A 24,241-nucleotide genomic window follows, 5' to 3' on the forward strand; every position below is an offset into this window, starting at 1 on the left:
AGGTGTTAGCATTGTGATAGACCTTTTGAGAAGGCCATAACTGCCATAACAGGATCAGTGGGAGTTAAATAGATCGTGTAAGTACTACTCGCTTTAGAGTTCCTGATCCATGGACTGTATTTCCTGGTGTAATCCACCACTTTGACTTCCAAACAGGCATCTGCATCGGCATGTATGTGGCTTTTGTGCCTAGAATTGGATTGCATTGGAACTTGCAGCCACATGAGAGTTAATTGCTTTTACATAATCCACAAAGAATCATCAAATGCTGTTATCCTCTCTCATTTTTTGTCTATGTTGGAAGTGGCGATTACAAAAGAGATGTAAAATCAGTTTTCTGATCTGGGTCGTGTCATTTATCTCTATGAAGTCCCTTTTGTAACTTGGTCTTTCATTTTGTTATAGGTCAAGTCTGGTCTTGGGGTGATGGAGATTATGGAAAATTAGGCAGAGGAGGAAGCGACGGCTGTAAAACTCCCAAATTAATCGAGAAGCTTCAGGACTTGGACATAGTAAAAGTGCGCTGTGGCAGCCAGTTTTCAGTTGCTATCACCAAAGATGGCCAGGTCTATTCCTGGGGCAAAGGAGACAATCAGAGGCTTGGCCATGGCACAGAAGAACACGTCAGATACCCAAAGATACTAGGTGGCTTACAAGGTCAGTTGGAACAGAAAAATAAGATAAAAAAATAATCTTGTAATAGACTCATTATACATTATGATGCAATTTGCCAGTGACTTGTTTCTTAGAGATTCAACATTTTTTGTAAGAAAAATATGTAACATTTTTTTTTCCTTATGAGCGTATCTAGCACTCTGTATAGCTCATATGGAGGAAGAGAAGGCGGGGGAGAATTAGGTGAAACATTGTGATTGTGAGCGTCTGTTCATCTACCACTATGATAGCACCACTACCACTATCTATCTACCACTATGATAGGAGATCCTCGCAGCACTCCGCAAACCAAATCCATTGAATCTTCTCCTCCTAACTCTCATTATTTTAATTTCACGTAGTTAAGGGTGTGAAGAACAATCCATAATCTGTCATATTTTTTTTTATCATAGTAGGCTGACCTTTATTTTATTTGAGTGATTGTTACTGCAATGTTTAAAGTTTAGTTTTTCTTTTTTTGTTTTTGTTTTTTTCCAGGCAAGAAGGTGGTTGATGTAGCTGTGGGCTCTACACACTGTCTGGCATTAACTGAATCTGGGGAAGTATACAGCTGGGGTAGCAATGATCAATGTCAGCATTTTGATACATTACGCATCGCAAAACCTGAGCCATCTGCTCTCCCAGGGCTGGATTCTAAACACATAGTTGGAATTGCTTGTGGACCTGCCCAGGTATAATGCACATTTAAGCACACTAACACTATTAAGACAGAAATAGATTAGTGTATTAAATTGATCAGTATGAAGAACAGGCTCCTAATGGTGTTTGCCCATACCTGCATCAGTTTTCAGTAGCTCTGCTGCCAGAGAGCATCAGAGCTTTGCCCATTTTAAACAGCCTGGCATTCAGCTATAGCAGGGCCACTGAAAGCTTTTCATACCTGTCAAGTTGACAGGTAAAAAACTGATTGATTTAAATTGCTTTGTGATCAGGATGATCATTTCCCATTATTCTGAACTTCTTTTTTTTTTTTTTTGCTTTTCTAAGTATTCTTATGTAAGTTATTTATTAGGGTTGAACAATTGAGCTGATCAAATTTATAATAAGAATGTTTGTTTTGTGTACAGAGTTTTGCCTGGTCCTCCTGTTCGGAATGGTCCATCGGTTTGCGTGTGCCATTTGTGGTCGATGTGTGCCCCATGACCTTTGAGCAGCTGGATCTGCTGCTGCGCCAAGTTAGTGAAGGGATGGATGGAAGCTCCGACTGGCCGCCGCCACAAGAGAAGGAATGTATGGCTGTAGCAACACTCAATCTGCTTCGATTACAGGTAATGACACAGTAACTAGATGCTATCCCTTTTCCGGAGAATCGTGTGAAATATTGTTTTTTAATATTTTTTTAAGTCTGAATTATTTTGATTTATTCATCACACTCTCTCTTATAAACCTAAATCTTAATATCCGCTATTCCTAGCTGTATTAATCCGCTGGTTACGATATTACTCTGTTGGCTAGCAGAAGAGGGGGGAGGTGTCCTTCCTTTGAGTCATTCAGACCTGTTCTGGCATAAAAGATGGACCTTGTGTAGAGCATAATTAGGTTATTGCACTAGTGAATATGAATTATTCCTATGCAATATTTAAGAATTACTGATTCAAAAGGATGTAAAATATATATTTTAATTATCACAATAAAGAAAAATCCATTGCTTGACTGATTTGAGGTGAGGTGCGACACTAGTTGTTCACATCCTTATGCATACTCTACATAAAACAGAAGTCATCAACTTGTGCAACTAGATCGATTTTGTTTATGGACTATATATTGATAGTATCAAAGGAACTCCAGTTATACTAGTAATTAATCCAGAGAAGATGTGTGCACTGATCCTGCAGCCTGGTTGGTTGGATAGGGAAGCATCCATGTAACAGCACTGTGAAGAAAACATAGAAAGCTGGCGGACAGATCTAAGTGCAGTATAAAAGTGACTGTTTAATAAGGTTAAAAGTAATGCACTTACAGGATATTTAAAAAAACATCTCGCCTGTCACGCATCAGATGAAAGTCCCATCTCAGCTGCTGGTCCAAGATTGCTATCAGGATATGGAGAGAGCAGAGTCCACTTCAGTCCAGAAAGATTCCAGAGCGCCTGTGCTGGAAGACACCGGTCTGATCCAGTGGCTGAGCACTGCTGTGGCTGGTTCTCCTCAAAGCAGGGGTCACAGCTGCTGAGTACTTCCGGGTCGTCAAGTGTTGCTAGGCAACGCGTTTCAGAGGTTCACCTCCTTTGCCAAGCCTAAGGGTGGAGTGGGCAGAGTCCTTCATATAGGGGAAAGGTGGAAGCATTGAGCGCTTTGGTGCCAACTAGTGGGAGGAAACCAATAGTGGTAAATTGCTGCCAGGAATGCATCATAAAAGTGGCCGGCAATACCAAATAGATCTGTGAAGAAAAGTGCATGTAATAGTTCCCAGAGAAAGAGCTAAGTTCAACATAAAACAGAAGTCATCAACTTGCGCAACTAGATCGATTGTTTATGGACTATATATTGATAGTATCAAAGGAACTCCAGTTATACTGGTAATTAATCCAGAGAAGATGTATGCACTTATGCATACTCTAGAAATATTCATATTTCCAATCAATTTCATAATATGATTGCATATATAGATGGCTACAGAGGAACTGTTATATGTGTATATTACAAAGTCTGACATTGGTTTAGTCATATATGGTGTTAAGATATATACAGGTGAAACTCGAATAATTAGAATATCGTGCAAAAGTAATTTAAGTAAGTGCTGCAAAAGGGGCCCAAACCAAGTACTGAGTACATATGCATGCTTGTACTTTTCAGAGGTCCGATATTGCTCTATGTACAATCCTTGTTTTATTGATTGCATGTAATAATCTACTTTTTTGAGGTTGTGGATTTGGGGTTCTTGGGGTTTTCATGAGCTGTAAGCCATAATCACAATTATGACAAATCACGGCTTGAATTATCTTGCTTTGCATGGAATGTGTATTTCATATATTAGTTTCACCTTTTAAGTTGCATTAGTGAAATAAATGAACTTTGCATGATATTCTAATTATTCGAGTTTCACCTGTACATATAAATACACTGAGCATTGGCTAAAAATAATATATATTTCGGAAGTTAATAAACTGCATATCTGAATGGTCAGTAGATCCAGAGTGAATTCATATGCAAATCTGTTAAAGTTGAGCTTGGCCCTGACCCCTCAACCCTCCCCTGTTTCTTTTAATGTTATAGGCAGCTTCACTGTGCTGTAGGGAGGCTGATGCTGTCATACTCGACATTTACAGATGAAGTTAAGATTTTCATATGTTAAGCTGCTGATGGTTTTAACATCAGATTTCCATCAGTAGGAGAGTTTTGGTTATATATTTTTTCATCATCGGCTGAGCTTGATTTTTTACACATTTGGTATATTCTTGTGGGAGAAAAATGTACTGAAAATGACATCAGTCTCTGCCCTCAAGGACCTTACAATCTAAAGTCCCTGTCTCATTTGCATACATAGATGCACACACATATTAGGGCCAATTCACCTTCCAGCATGACTTTGGAACTTGGAAAGAAACTGGAGCACCCAGGGAAACACAGGGAGAACATGCAAATGCCATGCAAATAGTTTACTGGCCAGGGTTCAAGCCAAATAACCCAGTGTGCAAGACAAAGTGCTAACCACTAAGCTACTGTGCTGCTACTTGTAATGTGTTGATGTCTGTAGTTTACAGGTGTCAATTCATGCCAGGCCTTATCATGGTAAGAAAAATAGAGCATCTAAGTAGTTACTAACATTTAAACTACACCAGAGCATTTAAATGTGTTTCATTGTGCAGCACATTTACATTTTTGTTTCCATCTTGTATTTCTTCCAGTTACATGCTGCTATAAGCCACCAAGTAGATCCAGAGTGCCTAAGCCTGGGTCTTGGCAGTATGCTGTTGAACAGTCTGAAACAGACAGTTGTGACGTTGGCCAGCAATGCAGGAGTGCTTAACACTGTGCAGTCAGCTGCACAAGCAGTATTACAGAGCGGATGGTCTGTTCTCCTGCCAACAGCTGAGGAGAGAGCTAGGGCCTTGTCAGCCCTCTTACCAAATGCAGGTATGTCAAATTTTGCTCTTGGGTTTTAAATATCTATTTACAATTAATTATTTTCTTTGAAATGCTTAAAGATGCATTCAAACATTACATTGTGCAAGTCTGCATTGTATTCACAAACGGTAAGGTATAGGCAACCTTAAGGTGTATATATCCGGCATCGTCAATATGTCCGCTTTGTCTATTTCTTTTCCTTTGCTGCCATATGTAGGCCTAAAAGCACTTTCCATTCTTGATATGGAATGCTTGGTGTTGGGTTCACTGAAGTCCTTACCTCATTTATCAAAGTATTTGAAAATAACTTGATTAGATGATGATGATAATGACTAGATTCATATTTGCCTTTGAAAATTTGTGTTATTTTCGACGATGTATTATTAAATGAGCCAGATGTAAACTCTCATCTCTCTCATTCTTGTGCTACTACTGAGGCCTACAATTGCTTGTAGTTACTGTGGTTCACCTACTTACTTAAATAAACATCGGAAAAATGCAAGAAAGGGCTAGTGAAGATCTCACTTTATGCAGACAGCTGAGACTAATACATGTCATGTGTTTTTGGATCTTTATTAACAAAATCAGTTGTTTTCTAAAACATTACTTTAATATTATTCCTTCTGTTTCAGCTTCTGGAAATGATATGACCATAAGCCCTGGGCGTCGTTTTATGATTGACCTGTTGGTGAGCAGTTTGATGGCTGATGGAGGATTAGAGTGCGCGCTAAACACTGCAATAACTGCCGAGATTCAGGTGAGAACAAATGTGTTAAATGTTTAAGTAGAATTTCAGTAACTGTTATCAGTTAAAGCTGAACTCCAGGCAGATATAAAGGACACACATTAATCAAGGTTTGTATTTATTAACAAATAATTCATTTACTTTTTAATTGCAAGCACTGTTGTACCAGAATTTGACCTGGCATTAGTGTTTTGCAAAGCCCTCTACAACAGAGCTCAAACTGGAATAAAGTGAAGCAGACAAGGAGGCAATCAGTTGTTTGAACAAGGGATGTGCAGCAGTCTGCTGCATCTCCATCAATGTCCAATCATATGCTGGGGGAGGAGCAAGACCTGTAAATGTTACCCATTTATGGCAGAGAAAAATCAGGTCTCCCGCACTTCCAGACAGGGAGAGAGATGTAAATCACATTGCTGGATGGACAGAAATACAAACTCCTTGTAAAAATATCTCTATATACATACCGCTAAAATACCAGATTAAATATATATATTTATATAATTTCATCTGGTATTTTAGCGGTTTGCTTGGGGTTTAGCTTTAATTTATTGTACCATTATTTAGCTGTATTTTATATTTAATGGATTGTGGCTACATGGGAGAAGCAACCATTTTCCTTCACGTGTCTGTGTTTTTACTCCATTGAAATAGATGGGGGAGCCCTCCGCACACCTTGAAGCAGTCACGGCCAATAAAAAAAGCTGGTTCTCGCAATGACAATCACGGATGGCGCCGTGCAAACATAGAACAGAAAAGAAAATCACCAGCACTCAATAATATGATTTCAATATGACCATTTATTGGACAAAGACGTCACAACAGTGAAAGCCCGTGAAACAGTGAAAGGCTTTCACTGTTGTGACGTCTTTGTCCAATAAATGGTCATATTGAAATCATATTGAGTGCTGGTGATTTACTTTTCTGTTCTGTGTTTTTACTCCAGACATTATTAATGCTTAGTCTTGGGTGTTGATATTTTAACAGCCAGTAATATATTGGTAGCCTCTTCTGTTCCTACGTGCTGAGAAAGTGATGCTTTTTTGCATAAACATGTAGTCAGCAGAAGGACAAATTCAGCCCTCTAATGCTGACCATTAACTATGCGAATTTTGGCCAATTTGTGATGAACTGGTTGAAATTTGCAAAGTGGTTGCCGCTGTCGGCACCCCTTCCTGCCAGCATCCGGTCGGTTGGAAAATCCTCTACTGAAAGAAGCTTGCAGCCAAATCGGCTCTGTTCGGGCACTGTCAGAATACAATGACAACAGCGGGGGATTCCTCCATCCAAGCTCGTAAGCGTTAATGGAGGAACCTGTTCTATTTTCTTTGTTCAGCCCACAGGTTGAAGTAGAAAATATAACCGTGTATGGCCAGCTTTTCCTTGGGAGTTTAAAAAAAAAATCCAAGTAGCAATCTTGAATTACTTGTTTAAAGTTATGCTATGTGCATGGATACACGTAACAAATATGAAACTGGTGTTATCCTAATTTGACTGAAAAAGTAGAAATAGACTTTAAACGGACCCTAACTCTTAACCTGGCCTGGGATAGGAGGTGTGTTCTTCACAGGGTTAGGAGGTGAAAATAAAGGGAATTCCAGCAATCCCCTACCACTCTGGCTTCTACCTCAGCAGGTGAAAAATATCCAGTGCATCTGTGTATGATGAGCATGTGACCTCCTTCCTTGTGACAGTGGTTGGATCTAGTGGCCAATCACTAGGCCGGAGCATTGTCACATGATAGAGGGGGCGACGGCACCAGGCTTTAACGTCGGCCAACACTGGCTATTATGGGAATATCTATTACAGAAAGGGTGTTGGAGGCAATGGAGAGGTGAACATCAGGGGGTGGGTTGGGGACATGTATTACGTCGTACTGCTCCAGGTTGGTCCACTTGGATATGCTGACAGGGAGCACACACCAGATCACAACCAGCCACAAAATACTCTTTAACTATAAGGAAATGTGGCACTACTCTATCTATTGAAGATAGGCCTGTAATCTTTAATTCATCAGTCGGCACACATCATATGTCTGACAATTTCTAACATGTTTCACGCACACTTGTGCTTAATCATAGAACAGCTCTATGATTACATGCACAAATGCGTTAGAGATTGTGGCTGAGACATATGCTGATTAATGATTTCAAGGTTGCATGCCGATCTTCAATAGATACAGGAGTGCCGCATTTCCTTATAGTTACAGGGTGAGTTGGGGAGTTGCCTTTTCACTGACACTGTCACTTTTCCTCTAGTGGCCGACCGTAATGTTACTCCTTAACCCAGCCTCAGTTTATCAGGACCAGAATGCAGGCATCACTGCTTCCATGTGCCACTTCCAAAATCGACTGTTCTGATCTCTTATAGGATATTGAAGCAAAGAAAGAAGCCCAGAAAGAAAAGGAAATCGATGAACAAGAAGCTAATGTGTCTTCACTGCACAGGAGCAGCACACCACTGGATAAAGATTTAATAAATACAGGCATCTATGAATCTGCTGGAAAGCAGACCTTGCCCTTAGTGCAGCTCATACAACAGCTATTGAGGTAATGGCTATCACTAAGTCATGCTAAGCCAAAATAATAAACGAGACTTGATTTGCATTATTTTGTAAGAGGCTAGCTTTAACAAGTTGATGTGTAGATAGATAGGATGTTATTGCGTTACTTGGAAACAAAAGACCGACTTTTAAAAGCAGATTAAAAGACATTGCAAGCTCAGAGGGGAGGTGTTGGACGAAGTGTATATGTGACTATTCTTGGGACGTTTGGAATTGTGGGAGCTCCGATTTGTATTGCTGTTTGTGAACAGAAGTTTTGCAGTAGTCACCACAATAGGTGTACAGGGGAAATTTCCCAATGGGAACACATGTAATAACGACAGTGGTCATTGTTGGAGAGAGGGAGCATTGAAAATACTGTCCTCCTTAACAAAGAGTTTAGACCATTTCCTCTGTAGTGGTGTTTGGTGGCTAGATGAAAAGAGAATTTTCCACCATCCTAGGAAATCATTTAACCATTGCTACAGTTTCCTTCACTTTCAAATGCATGTTCCTGTTCACTCTATGACCCTCTATAACTCTATGCTCTTCAGTTAGTTCTAATAAGTCCATGTTTCATGTCTAGATGTTTCCAGTTAAACCTCATCAATAATTCTATCAAACTCCTTTTAATCTTTGGTTCACTCCTTTTGGCATTGTGGTTCCTAATAACAACCTTAAAGTGATATTAAAGCTATGTTTTTTAAAATTTTTACATCTAGGAGGCCCACCTTTTTGTAAATATTCTGTCCTTTTTCTAGTGGCTCCCCACAGAATGTTCTGTTCCTCTTTTTCTAGTGGCTCCCCACAGTGCTCACCACCCCACCCCCTGCACGGGTGCCTTCCTCAACTAAATGGCTGCTGTGGAGGCACTCGTACGTGCGCGTTCCCGGCTGTGCCCACAGTAGCTGTATGCGTCCATAGACGCACACAGCCCTGTGGCAGGCCATGCCCCTCCTCCCTAAAGGGTGATTGATGGCAGAAGAAGTCTATGGCACCTCTGCCTTTTGGTATACCCAACCGCAACCAGGAAGTTTAGGGAATGGAGGATCGCTTTGGGGACCGGCGGCAGCGAAAAGGTATATGTCATTTTTTATCTTACTGCAGAGAATGCATTATGTTAGAAAATGACCAGCCTTTAATACTACAGGCAGTCCCCGACTTACAGACGCCCGACTTACAGACAACCCGTTCTTACGAACCGAGGTCCAATCACAATCGCTGTAAAAAAAACTTTGTACAATGAACTGCAGTAAAGTCGGTGACACTGAGAGACAGCTGTATCCCCGGTGGCTGTAACTTCTCTGCCCTGCCACCCTGCCTCCTCTAAATCTGCAGGCTGGGAGCCATACCCAGCCTACTACTGGATATTTTAAAATGCAGTAGCCAATAGCAGGCTGGCTATTGCGCCTGACCACTGGAGAGTTCTCCATCAGGTCCTCCTATGCCGATTGACAGGCAGTGGGCAGATGCAATGGCCAGCCTGTTATTGGCTATTGCAATTTGAAATATCCAATAGCAGACTGGCTATTGCTCCCAGCAATAAAATAAAAATAAAGTTTAAAAAATAAAGTTTATAAAATGAAAAATAGAAAACTTTTTTTTTGGTGTGTCATTTCAAATAAAAGTTTTTTTTTACTTATATTATAATCTTCTGAACAATGGGAACAGACAGCAAAACAAATGTGACCCTTCCCTATGCTATCCAAAACTAAAAAACATTTTTTTTGGCTGGAGTTACACTTAAAAAATATACCTGTTCCAACTTTCATACAAATTCAACTTAAGAACAAACCTAAACTCCCTATCTTGTATGTAACCCGGGGGTTGCCTGTACTTTAACCCCTTCATGACTGAGGCCCTTTTTTCAATTTTTGCACCCATGTTATATTCCACATTTTAATGCCGATAACAGTACTGTTCAGCTTTTAACGTTAAAGAAGAACTCTGGGCAAACTTTCCATTCAATTGAAAAACGAGAGGTTAACCCTTACAGTGCGGGGGTAGCCCCACTGCAAGGGTTAATACAAGTTTTGCCCGGAGTTCTTTAACCCCTTCGTGACTGACGACGTACAGTGTACGTAGCCAGCATCGGGGCTGTTTAAACAGACTCCCGGCAACTTTTGCCGCCGGGAGTCTGTATACAATTTCTACCCTTTAATATAGAATCAAGGACAAATCGTAAAGTAGTTTGCTCAGAGCAGAGCTGTAAGTGAGTAGTAAAATTGTTTGCTTGTTTTTTTTGTTAAAGAGCTCCAGGTTTAATTGTACAAGGAATTTTTTTTATCATAGTCCATTGAGCATATAATTTTTGCGTGGGTAATTAAAACATTTTAGTGCATTTGCCCTGTTGTGGCATGGTATCCGTTTTCGTCCAGGGCATATTTTCCCCTATCCTGGAACTACAAGTTTAGTGCTGTTAATATGTGTTTGAGTTTGTGTGCCATTTATCTGGGTAACCCAGTCACATAGCTGCTGTTAGTATTGGTGCCGAGTTACCTGTGTGATGTCATGCCCAGATCAAATGCTTCATGAATGAGTAAACAGCTTCCACAGAAAGTTACACAGTGGATATTGGTATCAACTGCCTGGATATACAGTTTGGCAGGGGAGTTTGAATTTAAAAGATTGGCTAAACAAAATTATAGATATTTGAGTAGGTAAATAAAGATCTATAATGTGTATTTCACCTGTTTGGTGGGGTTCTGTTTTCCAAGAAGATGCACTTTAAATTACAAATGTGAAATCCCGGACAAAGGCAAGTGTTGTTTTCTGTAATTCTTCCAGTATCTTGTCCTTTTTCTGATGGTTGTCACTGGTTTAATGTCTTTTAGGAACATTGCTTCTCAAACTATTGCTAAACTCAAAGACATGGCACGACGCATCTCATCCAGCTTAGAACAAGAACATTTCAGTAAGGAGAGATCGGCATCTATGGATCTTCTGCTGCGCTTCCAGCGACTGCTTGTTAGCAAACTTTACCCAGGCAGCTCTGTGGACCAAACTACACATACTCATGGTACATTTACCCGTCCTCCTCTGACGCATAAAAAAAAACAAAAAACTAAAAACCTTTTATGTGGCTATTCATTCTCTCTTGTATTCCTATTAAATAGCTCCTGAACTTCTAGGTGTTGGCTCATTATTGAAGAAATACATTGCACTGTTGTGCACACACATTGGAGACATCCTTCCTGTCGCAACAAATATTGCTTCCATGTCTCACAGACATTTTGCAGAAGTGTCCCGTATTGTGACCGGAGATCTTACAGGTAAAGAGCAGCTTCTGTACGTTGAAGGGCAACTAAAATGGCCGTGGGTCAGTTTTTTGGGGTTTTTTTTTTTGGTTTGTTTGTTAATAACTGACATACTTTTTACATTTTTGCTGTGTGTCTTCCACGTCAATAATATACTTTCTTACCAAGTGCACCCACACATTATACTGTATATTGCTTTTTAGAGGACAGATCGGGCTATATATTTATATCACATGTATGTGCCTAACATTAGGAAAAAAAACGTAAAGAAAACACTTTTTCCCCAGTTTTGTTAGTACTTTTTAGAAAAAAAATGCATTAAATTAATGTATTTGTTCTTTATTTGGAAAACCCTTACATCACTAGCATAGTATAACATATGTGTAAATATGTAAATTTTTATTTGTTACATTTATTTTTATTTTTTTTTACACTTTCCACTTTTTTAAAAATATATTTGTTTACACTTTTAATTATATCAAGCAGTCATTGTGAAGGAATCTCCCTCTGACGACTGCTTAATTAAATTTTTGGTTATAATTAGGCTGCTCCAAACTTAGGAACAGCCAATAATAACCTTAGTGACACTGATCCTTACATGCTGATCCTGCATCATTTCAGAATGAGATGTCATAAAAGGCTTCTGTTCGTTCCCAGAACGATCAGAAGCCTGCAACATTGTTTCAGCAAAAGAAACGTGTAGCTAAATGTATATTGCTGAAACATTTAGAAAAAAGCTGGTATACGTGGGAATTTCCTAATCCCAGTCTGTACCAGCTGTCAAGAAGTAACTACCACTCTGCTCTAACTGTGAAAAAGCCTAACTCTTTAATGGATGCCTCAATTCTGAGGCATCCATCAATGAATGGTACCCGCTGATTCTCATCAGTTACCAGCATTACAGAACCCCAAATAGCTGATCACTTACGGTGCATGTGATCAGTCATTTGGGCACTTAGTGGCAGGGAAATACAGTGTATGTCTCCCGTCACTAAGGTGTTAAACAGGTCTTACTATATGCATACAATCTATGTGTTTAATAATAAATAATATACGGCAAAGGATTTCCAAGCACCATGAGTTACCTAAGGAGCGCAGAACTGTAGCAACCAGCCTTGTGGCAGGCTTACTTTAACTGAGACTTTGGATTTAATGGTCTGAAGAAGAGGGAAGAGTCACTGTGATGAGCCTTTCAGTTCTGTGTTACTTTTTTTGAGCTACTGATCTCTGTAAACAAAAGGCTTTTTTTTTTTTTTTTACCAGAGGAGTAAATAGAGATTTCCGATTTATAATAGTGCCTAAAGCTTAATCCGCTGGCTCAAAAAGAAAATACCAAATATTTATACATCATATGTGCTGTTCACCCAACTTAAAAAAAATAAAACGTTTATTATAATGTTATTTTTTTAGTTCTTTACCATAATAAAATAAGGAAATATGTAAAAAAAATCCCTGTACGTCCCTTTTAACAAGGGTGGTACAAAAGATGTTAAATTTGTTTTTTAATATGGCAATCTAATAAAATTATTGAAAAAAAATAAAAGGGATAATTGTTCTTAAAAGACCACTGCCCACCAGCTTTCCTCTTTAACTGAGATGTGAAATGTTAGGTAGTGTCTCTTGCTAGTGTTTACTGCAAGAACAGTGATATTAAGAGTATTTTTTTTTTCTCTGCTCCTGTAAACTGCATTAGATCTTAAGCAGGTAAGTACATTTGTCATACGTTAGATACATTTGAGTCGCTTGTGCTCTTTCTGTATTATCTCAAGCTATTTAAAGTACCTTTTTGCATTTCCATTGACTTTTATGTGGAGAAAATCAGTTCTTATAGTAAAAAAAATGTCCATGTACTTTAACCCAGAACAAATGTAAATGGTATCTGAATAAGTGCCTTCAGGTTTGTTTATGTGAGACGTTGCATGCTTAGAAATTAAATGCTAATTTAATTTCACCCTGTGAAACCGTTGTAACTTCTTAATTAACACTTGTCTAGGTGTCCTACTTCCTGAGCTTGTTGTATCCACAATATTACTGCTGTGTAAAAATGCATGGCTCATGCAGGAAGCTGGTGCTATTCCTCTTCTGGCCAGTCTTCTGGAACCTCTAGATCGATTCAACCATCTTGCCCCAGGCAGAGAAAGAGATGACAATGAGGATTTGGCCTGGCCTGGCATCATGGGTGGGTAACACATAGTTTCTTTTTTTATCTAATACGTTAATGTATACTGAACACTGTCACTCTACTTACATTGTATGCATGCTGTATTTTCATATCCTTTTTTTTTTCTTTTCCTCTGCACAAAAGGCTCATTTTTTAGCGGTCAGAGCTCACGGAATAATGAAGAAGTCACCTTGATACGTAAAGCGGATTTGGAAAATCACAATAAGGATGGAGGTTTCTGGACTGTAATAGATGGGAAAGTCTATGACATCAAGGACTTTCAGGCGCAGTCATTACACGCTAATACTATACTTGGTATGAATTGCCATCATTGCTACCCTGGTTTTATTAATTACTTAGACAAGTTGCCAAATTTAAAGGATCTCCAGCATCCAAACATGGATGTATACAATTTCATGTTTCAATAGCACAAAAGTTCTCTTACTGTATGTTGACATCCTTTTTAACCATCTGCACTTGGTAGTATGTTCATCATATCAGTTTGTGTCAGTAATGACGTTTTTTATTTTTCCAACCTCCTCCTTTTCACCTTGCTTTTCCCTAGACCAGGATATGACTTTAGACTTCCAGTATTACAGCAAGCATAACACTTTGTCTACTTCAGGTAGTGACTTGAAGCATTAGCTAAATGAAGGAAACAAATAGTTTGCCAATAAATGAATTTACAGCTTTCCTATACATGGCACAAGTTGCAATAAGGGGTATACTAGAAGGGACAAGTAAATATGACATAATTGTCTTCAACCCAGTCAAATTTGCTAATTCACACCACCATGAGGATAGCTACCCAATATTACCGTAAAGCAAACTGTGCGCCACTATATAAATCCTGTATAATTATAATAGTATTATTATTATTATTATCTGAGTCGATCTCTGTGGAACTAGCAATTGTTTTACTTTTGAGGAAGGTTGCTATTGCTTTTCCTGAGCTGGTTCCATGTATGTTTTTCCTGCTTTCCTTCCTCCATAGTCATGAGCTTGCATGCTTGGAGTGATCCAAGTGTACATTTTCATAAAAAATATTGTTAGTGGTCAGGTAATGCCTCCAAAAGCTACTGCCTTATGTTTTTGGCTAGCATTAAACCCTACAGTAAGCAGCCATGAGGTAATTCTTCTACCTCCTAGATGGACTTGGATGTTTGCATCCATAAATATATGAAACATAAATACCTTTTTATATACATACCGTTGAAAGATTAATCTACTGTTGCTTTATAATGCAAATGTGTAAATGACAACACATGAACATGTGTGAAAAACGGTGATATTTCTTTTATATAAAATGCACACTAATTAATCCAGCTAATTTTTTTTATGTATGTTTTGTATGTTGTCAGCTCACTTTGCTGGTGAGGATCCTTTGGTTGCTCTTGAGGCTGCCTTGCAGTTTGATGACACCAGAGAGTCTATGAACGCCTTCTGTGTGGGCCACTATATGGAGGTAAGCATGCCAAACTATATATTTTGGTTTGGTCCTAAAAAATAATGTTTACACTTTTTTATTTCTTTTCAATTAGATACATTGGAATCATTACACAGTAATTATTTCATATGTGACTATTTTTACTTTGCAAATGAACTTAGTATTTGAGAAAACATATACTGGTAGTGGTAGGCTTTCTTATTAGAGAGCTCAGCTTGTGGTGCGTACAGTGCCATTTATGTGCCCTCTAATACAGTTTGAAAAGAAAGAATTTGTATAACATGTCCGTTTATAACTTTTTGTAACCTTTCAAAATACATTTTTATATAATAGATCAAAAACTATTATAGTTTCAGATTAAACTATAGCCACCAGAATGTCCCACCAGCAGTCATATTGTTACCAGGGAAATGCAAAGTACATGCAGCACTTTAAATCGGACATGCTGAGCACAAGCAGCATTTTGTCAATGACTTGCTGGCAAAAGTCAGCACTCCCACAGGGGCATATCAAATGCATGCAGTTCCCTGTCAGGGACAAGTGAGCAAATTGTACACCCTGTTTGTGCAAAGAAGTGACAGGTTATGTATTTTGACAATCAAGCCTGCTTACTTTGTCATAAGTGGTGTCTTGTGTATTTCAACAAATAGAAGTTTACTGACATGCCAACATGCTATTTCCCTGGCGTATATATGGTATGATTCAGGCACATTGTTTTTTTTTTTTTTAGTATAATTCTACATTTTTGCTGCTCATAAAATGGGAATCTGTTTCTAGTGTTATTACATGAAGTAGAAGCAGATGGCGATGTTTACCTATTGATTTACTTTTCTTGCTTTTAGATATGCTAGGTCTAGTTGTTTGTGAATAAAGTTCCTTTTCAATATTTAATCTGTTTTTTTTGTATACGTGTTCTCACAGCCTGACCAGGAAGTAATTACAGCACCAGATATCAGCAGTCTGTCTTCGCCTCTCATTGACACTGAAAGAAACTTGGGTTTGCTCCTTGGACTTCATGCATCTTACCTCTCATTAAGTACACCATTATCTCCTGTGGAGATTGAGTGTGCCAGTAAGTAAAAATTACTGTGTTATACAATATATACTTATTGTGTATAAAACATAAGACTCGCAGTCTATTCCTTTAGGGCATATTCACACTATCATGTTGCGGTAACACGCACCTTAACAGGTGTGCATTGCTGGACAACACACTGATGTGCATTGCAGTATGCTGCACATGTGAGATATAATACAGCTCATGTAACAAACGTCTTGGCTGCTGTCCCCATGGTTTGCTTTTTGTTGTCATTGTTTTCAAAGATTTACAGTAAACTCCCCATTATCCGGCATGCAAGCAACCAGAAGTCTCTGGTTGAGAAAAAAAATAATTTCCTCAAATTCTTCTTTTTTTTTTTTCACAGTTGCTTGATAGGTGTAAACACTAAAAATTTTTGTTGGCAACTAAATTTATATAGGTGCTAACGAAATTCTCTGTTTACATCTTGCTTCGACCGACTGCTAGATTCCTCAGCTGGCAGGTGAATGTAAACACTGGGCAGTGGGTGTGTGCAATAGCCAGCCTGCTATTGGCTATGGCAATTTGAAATAGATGCCGAATAACTGCAGTTTCTATCAATCCCCATGGGTACCGGATAACTGGGAGTTTACTGTATTTAATTTTTTTTCTATTTTAAAGGCAAAACAAAGTAAAAAAAAAAAAGAATGGAATCCAGTTTTTTATTCATAGTTTGACCAGTGATCATTTTAAAACTACAAAGATTTATTTTAATGTAATTTTTTTAAAATTACGATTATTATTAAAAAGCATACAAATCGTAAAAGAAAACATGTAACGAAAAAAAATAGTCCAATACCGAAAGCATGTACATCAATCTTACCATAAAATGTAATCACTAAAAAATGCCCAAACCTGTTTTGGCTGTAGTTCTCTTTAGGGTTCTAATGTCCTCCTGTGACCCCAAACTCAGCATATAGTGGGCTATTGGCTGATGTATGCTTACATGTCGGGATCCACCCCGCTACCTGATTGACAGCTGACTCTGCCTCCCTAGAGGGATGCGGGGGGGATCCCTGCGGGGAGCGGTGACTGACAGTCACTGCTCTCTGCAAGGTGGAGATCGTAAATTGAGCAATCAGCAGTTTGTGATCGAAGCTTCAAAGTCGCATGTTGGCTCTAACTATTGGGATGTATTTCACTCATGCCATAATTTTCTTCTAACAGTTACACATTTTACCAAAACTTTAGGATGAACGGTGAAAATAACAAAAAAGTTTTAAAAATGTTGGCAAAAATATGTACTAAAGTTAGCAGCGAGAAGGAGTTAAAGAATAGGTGCACTTATTCTTTTTGCCCTAAATATAGCTCTTTAAGCCTTATTAAAAGACCAGCTTTATATACCCTTGTATTTTTATTTTTTTTCCATTGGTACATGTCCCCCATGGCAGTGCCCAGCTACCGATGCCCTTTTTATACATTGAGCCCCAGTTAAAAGGATACTTGCACTTCACAACAAAATGCACTTATTCCTTTTGCCCTCATCACTTTTTTAAACAATCCCACACTCGCCCTCCACAGATCTATATTTACCAAGATCCGACTGTTGACATTCAGTGCTAAAAGGCTTCCTTTTCTTGCTGTGCCTTTCTCCCGATTGGAAGACTGCCTCATAGGAGTTTGTGGGGCTAATAATGTTCAGGTGAGGCCAGCAGAGGAAGCCGTGTGGCACTGGATGTAAACAATAGCAGAACAGTGCCTGTGGGATCTTGGTAAATATGGATCTGTGGAGGGGGAGGGTGGGATCCTTTAGGTTAGGGATAGATAGGCTAAAAGAATAAGTGCATTTTGTTCCGAGACAAAACAAACCAAAAAACACGAATTACAATGTATCGGCATACACTATAATTATTTGTTCAGACAACTGCAGCTCATGGCAATGTGTCGGTGTTTGTTTACGCAGTGTTCAAATTTAAACACTCAGAGCTGAAATAGACTAGAACCTTGGCTGTAAAACTGATAGTTGGCCCTAGCAGCTACAAGAGAGGGCATGGACTCAGCAGGAAAAGACTTCTGGTCATACTAGATACATCCTAGGTCCTTTATTGAATAGTTAGTCCGTCGTTATATCATGAATTGGTGCCACGTTATTTACTATTTCTTAATAAACAGGTACATTTATGTACCCAACCTAAAATACAGCCTACAACCTAAAATACAGTTTTAGAGTTTTCCACATATATTTTATAAATATGTAAGTAATGCTTCCACATCTCTATAGAAATAGAAATATTGTACAGTACATTGTGTATACAGTCAGATCACAGAAAGAACAGAAAGATCTTCTGTCCCTAGACAATAACCAGCCATGAAAAACATCTTCTGGCCGAGCTTTCACAAGGGAAGATTCGATCGGTCTGTTTAAATTGCTATTGTTTCATTCCAACAGAGGCTGGTGCTTAGTATGTCTGTTGAGCATTCCTTTGGCAGAAGTATGCATGCTCATTTGATGTTAGTGCCATTATCTTTTAATAGATTGGAGACAAAAATCTTCCATATCTGAGACTGTTTTGCTGAATTGCTAATATCTGTTTTCTTTAAAACACCTTTTCCTCCGTCTTTGGTACAATTGCTCTCGTTGTAATTCCGATGGCTTCAGGGGATATTTTTCATTATAAAATATGCAGAAAATGCAAATTTTTTTTTTTAGGGTGGCTCAAATCTTCTATATTCTCTGGGGGCCTTCAAACCAGTCAGATTCATTACAGCTACAATGAAGAGAAAGATGAGGACCATTGCAGTTCCCCAGGAAACACTACACCCAACAAATCACGGCTGTATGCCCATCGCCTCTCCGTGAGTGATCATTCCCAGCTTTTCTTGCAGGCCATAGCTGACAACAATACCCAGGACCACAATGTCAAGGTGAGCTCTTTGGAGGTATAACTATGGTATATGTTATACTGGTACCAATATAACAGTGGTACCAATAGTTCTTTTATTGGTCCAAGCTGTAATTTTTGTTTAAGTTGACTTGAAACATTTACATTTTAAATGATGTGTAGTTGGTAATGCTGATCATATAATAAAAATAAATAGATAAATAGAGAGATATTACATCTCTCTCTCTCTCTCTCTCTCTCATATGTACATCTAATCTCAAAATAGATGTGCTCTGCTTTGTGCCTTCAGGACTTTCTGTGTCAAATTGAGCGGTATTGTAAGCAGTGCCATCTGACCACTCCAATTACCTTTCCCCCTGAGCATCCAGTGGAAGAAGTAGGCCGTTTGCTACTCTGTTGTCTACTGAAACATGAAGATTTAGGTGTGTGTGAGTATGTTCTGGCAGAAAACTATTGTTTTATATGATATTTCAAAGTCTTCTTTACAAGAGATGTTCTGGAAATAATATTATTTGATTTCATGTTGTAGGTAATATTGCTCTGTCTATGGTTCATCATGGTGCTTTGAATGTGGATCAGGTCAAACACAAGACATTGCCAAAGTCTGTGGTCGACGTCTGTCGTGTGGTTTACCAAGCCAAGTGCTCGCTCATAAAGGTTAGTGCTACATGTCCAACTTCTAAGGTAAAATAATAGCATTAAACATTTATGTAACATGGTGCATATTAATGTTTTGCTGTCAGACACATCAGGAACAAGGACGTTCCTATAAGGAAGTGTGCGCCCCTGTAATAGAACGCCTCAGATTTCTCTTCAATGAACTGCGTCCTGCGGTCTGCAATGACTTGTCAATTGTATCCAAACTAAAGCTTATCAGCTCTGTACCTCGTTGGAGGAGAATAGTGCAAAGAATCATTAGGGAAAAGCGAAAAAAGAAAGGTAAATCTATAACCGAAAAACGTTAGTGCTGTACTGCCTTTTGACTTTTGTTTTGGCTGGGGCTCTGATTACCTTTTCGATTACAACTTCTACATAAATGTGCATGTTATTTTGATTCCTAGTGCCCAAAAAATCTGAATCTGCTGATGTGGATGACACCAAAATTGGTATTGACGAAGGTGAACAAGAAGACGCTTTTGTGGTACCTTCTAGTCCTGTGTCTGTGGATAAAAAACCCATAGCAGTTAAGTCACCTAAAGTAAGTAAATAGAATATGCTTTTTTATATTTCTTAATTTATTTGTATTTTCATTTTGTGTGTTCAGGCATGTTCAACAAAGTTACATGTTTTAGACAAATGGTTACTGGCCAATAGCTCCTAGCTGTCTTTTGAGGATGTTGTCAGTGGACTTAATGCTAGTGTGCATTACATGTCTACCAGCACCGATTCTGTTTTAGGGGCCTTCCACACAGGAGGTGGATGCATGTTGTCAGACACCTTTTTTGTTTGGTGCCTCACCATGGTAAAGATTCACTTGCACACGACTTCAGTTTAGTGCTAGACTGTAATTGAAATAGAAATCCTAATTTCTTTCACTTCCTTCTGAAATGGTATTCTATTCATGTCACCATCTGTAGGTTTAACATGTTGGAGGCATTGAAGGATCTTGAAACTATTACATCTTGCATTGTGTTATGTGTAAAGTTACATATACAGTTTTAATACTCTGTATGATCATATTTTTAAGCCTCATGGTTTTCCCATATGTGGCAAACCATGTAAGAACTTCAGTAAGCACATAAACGTATGTGGTACTCTAGGTAAAGTAATGTAGTATGGTGTATTCCTCCTTAGGGTTGTGTAATAGACTTGCTGAACATAATTGTTTTACAGATACAGTACATAGGAAATATTTCATGTTTTGTGTAAGCCTGTCACTATCGGTGCTACTTTTTTTATGTCCCTTAGAAAAACAATTCTTGTTTCATGTTGCTACCACTTTAAAAAAAAAAAGGCCGGCAAGTAAGGGTTAGTTAAATGAGGACCATGTTGCTCATCAGTCTCTTCATCTAAATACATAACCTGCCTCTTTTAGGCTGTAAACGTATTTAAAAATAGGATTCTGCCTACTGTAGTTTTGGTCTTTAGCAAGCAATATTGTCTTATGGTTCAACTTTCTTTTGTTATGTAGTTGGGGGATGACAAGGTCATCATTTGTTTTCAGTAAGTCATCAGCCCCTAGTATGATTGGCTAGCTGCCCCTCTATGAAACTTGAGTACAACCAGTCATGCCATCTCTACCTACCTAGGAAAGAAATGTATGGGAACCACTCCATGCAGTTGGAGCATTTGTTTGGTCTATATTCTGCTACAATTTCAAATTTTTTTATTGAACTGACAGGAAATCTATGGCTTGTATGTCCTACAAATTTCAAGTCTGGGCATTGAAAAAAAAAAGGGGTGAAATGCAATCCTCCTATAGGCGATTTATATCCCCAGTTTACGATAAGTGCGTGCAGGAGGTAGACACTGTGCACCCAGTGCTCAACATTGATGTCTGGTAACAGGAAATTCTGGAAATTCATAGTTAAACAATTTTAGACCGAAATATGGGACTTACTAAATGTAGAGGCTTCAAGCCAATGGCACACAGGTTAGTGAAGTCTGAACCCCTAAATTACTCTAGTAAGAAATCTGCTAGGACTACTATTGCTGACCACCTGTTAAGAATACTAGTCATCTGGTTAAAATACTATGAGGGGAATTTGATCGAAACTGGAGAAGACAAAATCTGGTGCAGATGTGCATGGCAACCAATCAGCATCTCTTTCATTTTTAAACCTTAATTGAAGAAAATGAAGAGAGAAGCTGATTGGTTGCCATGCACAGCTGCTCCAGATTTTGTCTGCTCCAGTTTTGATAAATGACCCCCCGTGTCACTCTTCTGGAACAAGCATATAGATGGAAAAGTCAGAATTCCTGAGCATTCATGTTTTAGATTGGTGCCTTACTAACTGTGGAAGCCATTTGAAGTGTCACACCAAGTCAGTTTGCATTTCCAGAAAGAGAGATCAACAATGGCATCCTCCTGTATTGCTTCACTACAGGCTTTCATTAAAAGCATGTCAGAAGTGGCAGTTCCCATATTTCTGTCTTTAAAAGTTTCCTCTCGTTAATTATACATTATAAAGTGAAGAACTAAAATTGGTGGCACAAGGGGGTTGTGTTTACTGTGTTCTTGTTGTGGTAAAATATTATGACTTTTTTTTACAGGATAAATGGCAGCCCATCCTGAGCTCTGTAACAGGAGTCCATAAATACAAATGGCTGAAACATAACGTGCAGGGTTCCTATCCCCAGTCTGCACTGCTAAACACCATTGTGGAATTTGCGCTGAAGGAGGAGCCAGTGGATGTAGAGAAAATGAGGAAGTGTTTGCTGAAGCAGGTATGACTCCTTGCTGCCCTCCTTAGTTCATTGGTTTTCTAGTTCTGGGTGGCTAGATTTCTACGTGTAGTGGTTTTTGTACATTTTACTCGTAGTACTATGTATCTTGATTTTAGATTGGTAACCCTGTATTTGTTACTGTAATAGTGCTTATAGGCTACTTCATTGTACAGATATGAAGAAGCATTTAATACGATCTGTTTATGGCAAGTCTAACCAGTGGTAAAAGTGACGAGTGGAATGCACCTTTTAAGATTTCAGTGGAACGCTTATAGATATATGTGAAACTTAAAACTGTAAAAATCTTCTTGCTGTTGCTGCCAGATCTTGCATATAATGTGCTGGGAAGCTTTTAACTAAAGTAATGGCAAACAGAGGACAAAGGACTAATCTTTACTCTGACTTATCATGCTTTGTTCCACACTGTGTTTGTGGAGACCACCATCTTCGTAAAGAAGACTGTGCTTCATTATTTTAGAGCTTCCCTCAATGGCCGATATACTGATGAGTAGTGGGATTATATTCAAGAAGCAGCAGGAGAGGTGCAGAAAGCACACCTAAATAAAACAAATGCGATAGAAACCATAGAGATACTCGGTGTGGACAGAGACAGCAGAGATAATCTGCAGGAGCCATAGGATTGCACCCTCGATCCACCGATATGTGGTTGCAATGCTTTACTGGCTTTAATGCAATGCAAATGTTTTATTTTATTCAATTTTATTAAAGGAGAACTATGGGGTTAAGGCTTTTCCCCATAGTTCTCCTTAGGGTAACGGGAGGACACAAACTAGCATCCTCCCATCACCCTAAGCTCAGTATACCGCGAGCTAGAGCTCGCGGTATACTGAGACGCTGTTGCTGAAGCGGATCCCGACAATTATATCTGGATCCGCCCAGCTGCGTAAATGACAGTTGGCTCTGCCTATCTAGAGGCAGAGCCAGCTGTACCCGCCCCCCCATCCGATCCGCCAGTCAGCTCTGGCGGAGCGGGGAGGGGGGAATCCAGCCCCTCCCCTGTCACGGCAGAGAGCCGTGACAGGATCGAGAGCTGAGCGAACGCCGGTATCTGTTCGCTCACCTCCCGATCTACTGAGCCGACCTGAGAGTGTCTCATTGTCACAGGTCGGCTAGAACTATGAGGTGATTGAAAAGCAATCACCTCATAGTTCTCCTTTTAAGATTTGTACATTTTACTATTTTTTTTAGGTGCTCTTTACCTTTTAAATGTACAGTACTTACCAACTTCTTTCTGACATTTTATTAACATACTGTCATTTTGAGTGAATTCTAGTATTTGTTTCCTTGCAGCTGGAGAGAGCAGAGGTTCGTCTAGAAGGAATAGACACCATGTTAAAACTGGCTGCAAAAACTTTTCTCCTCCCATCTGTGCAGTATGTAATGTTTTGTGGCTGGCAGAGACTAGTCCCAGAGGGAACCAATCTGAGGTACATTGTCCGTTTCAGCTGACTATGTTGTACTGGAGATATTGTATGTTTTCTAGATTTTTAACTTTTTAGTACATTGCAGTGAACCTCTGACAGACTGCCTGAAGGATGTTGACCTTATTCCACCTTTTAACCGAATGTTACTGGAGGTGACGTATGGCAAACTACATGCTTGGTCTATTCAGAATATTAGAAATATATTGCTTGATGCTACCAGCAGATTTAAAGAAATGGGTAAGTACCCTGGGAGGAGTGTAACTTTTGTTGTAAGTGGAAATGATTTTGGACAAAAATTTTAATTCATGCTTTGTCATCTTAGGAATTCAGCCTGTCCCCCTGCAGACAATCACCAATGAAAATCCTTCAGGACCAAGTCTAGGGACCATCCCACAAGCCAGGTTTATGCTGGTCATGTTAAACATGCTGACCCGTCAACATGGAGCCAACAGCCTTAATCTACTTCTCAACTCTGGCATGCTGGCCTTGACTCAGACCATCTTGCGACTCATTGGTAAGCAATAGTGTATGAGATATTAATGAATAAAACCCCATGCATTCTCCATCTGGAAAGTTATTTCGCAGTTTAGTCTGCCA

At 39.0% G+C, this 24,241-nt stretch overlaps 1 protein-coding gene across 1 annotated transcript in view; it reads left to right on the top strand.

Annotated features, from left to right (window-relative positions):
* The window catches only part of LOC108792118 (E3 ubiquitin-protein ligase HERC2), a 134,041-nt gene that overhangs the window by 31,752 nt on the left and 78,048 nt on the right, over positions 1-24,241 (top strand). The window contains 21 exon segments of the mRNA XM_018562815.1: positions 406-657; positions 1,153-1,346; positions 1,743-1,943; positions 4,523-4,751; positions 5,375-5,499; positions 7,855-8,033; positions 10,861-11,045; positions 11,143-11,298; positions 13,277-13,462; positions 13,589-13,759; positions 14,806-14,909; positions 15,813-15,963; positions 18,620-18,834; positions 19,102-19,234; positions 19,342-19,469; positions 19,556-19,751; positions 19,874-20,010; positions 22,026-22,199; positions 23,511-23,647; positions 23,730-23,881; positions 23,967-24,158. Of these exon segments, the coding sequence (XP_018418317.1) occupies positions 406-657; positions 1,153-1,346; positions 1,743-1,943; positions 4,523-4,751; positions 5,375-5,499; positions 7,855-8,033; positions 10,861-11,045; positions 11,143-11,298; positions 13,277-13,462; positions 13,589-13,759; positions 14,806-14,909; positions 15,813-15,963; positions 18,620-18,834; positions 19,102-19,234; positions 19,342-19,469; positions 19,556-19,751; positions 19,874-20,010; positions 22,026-22,199; positions 23,511-23,647; positions 23,730-23,881; positions 23,967-24,158 (3,597 nt within the window).

Source organism: Nanorana parkeri, unplaced genomic scaffold (assembly GCF_000935625.1).
Source record: "Nanorana parkeri isolate BGI_ZX_2015 unplaced genomic scaffold, ASM93562v1 scaffold601, whole genome shotgun sequence".
Classification (NCBI taxonomy): Eukaryota; Metazoa; Chordata; class Amphibia; order Anura; family Dicroglossidae; genus Nanorana; species Nanorana parkeri.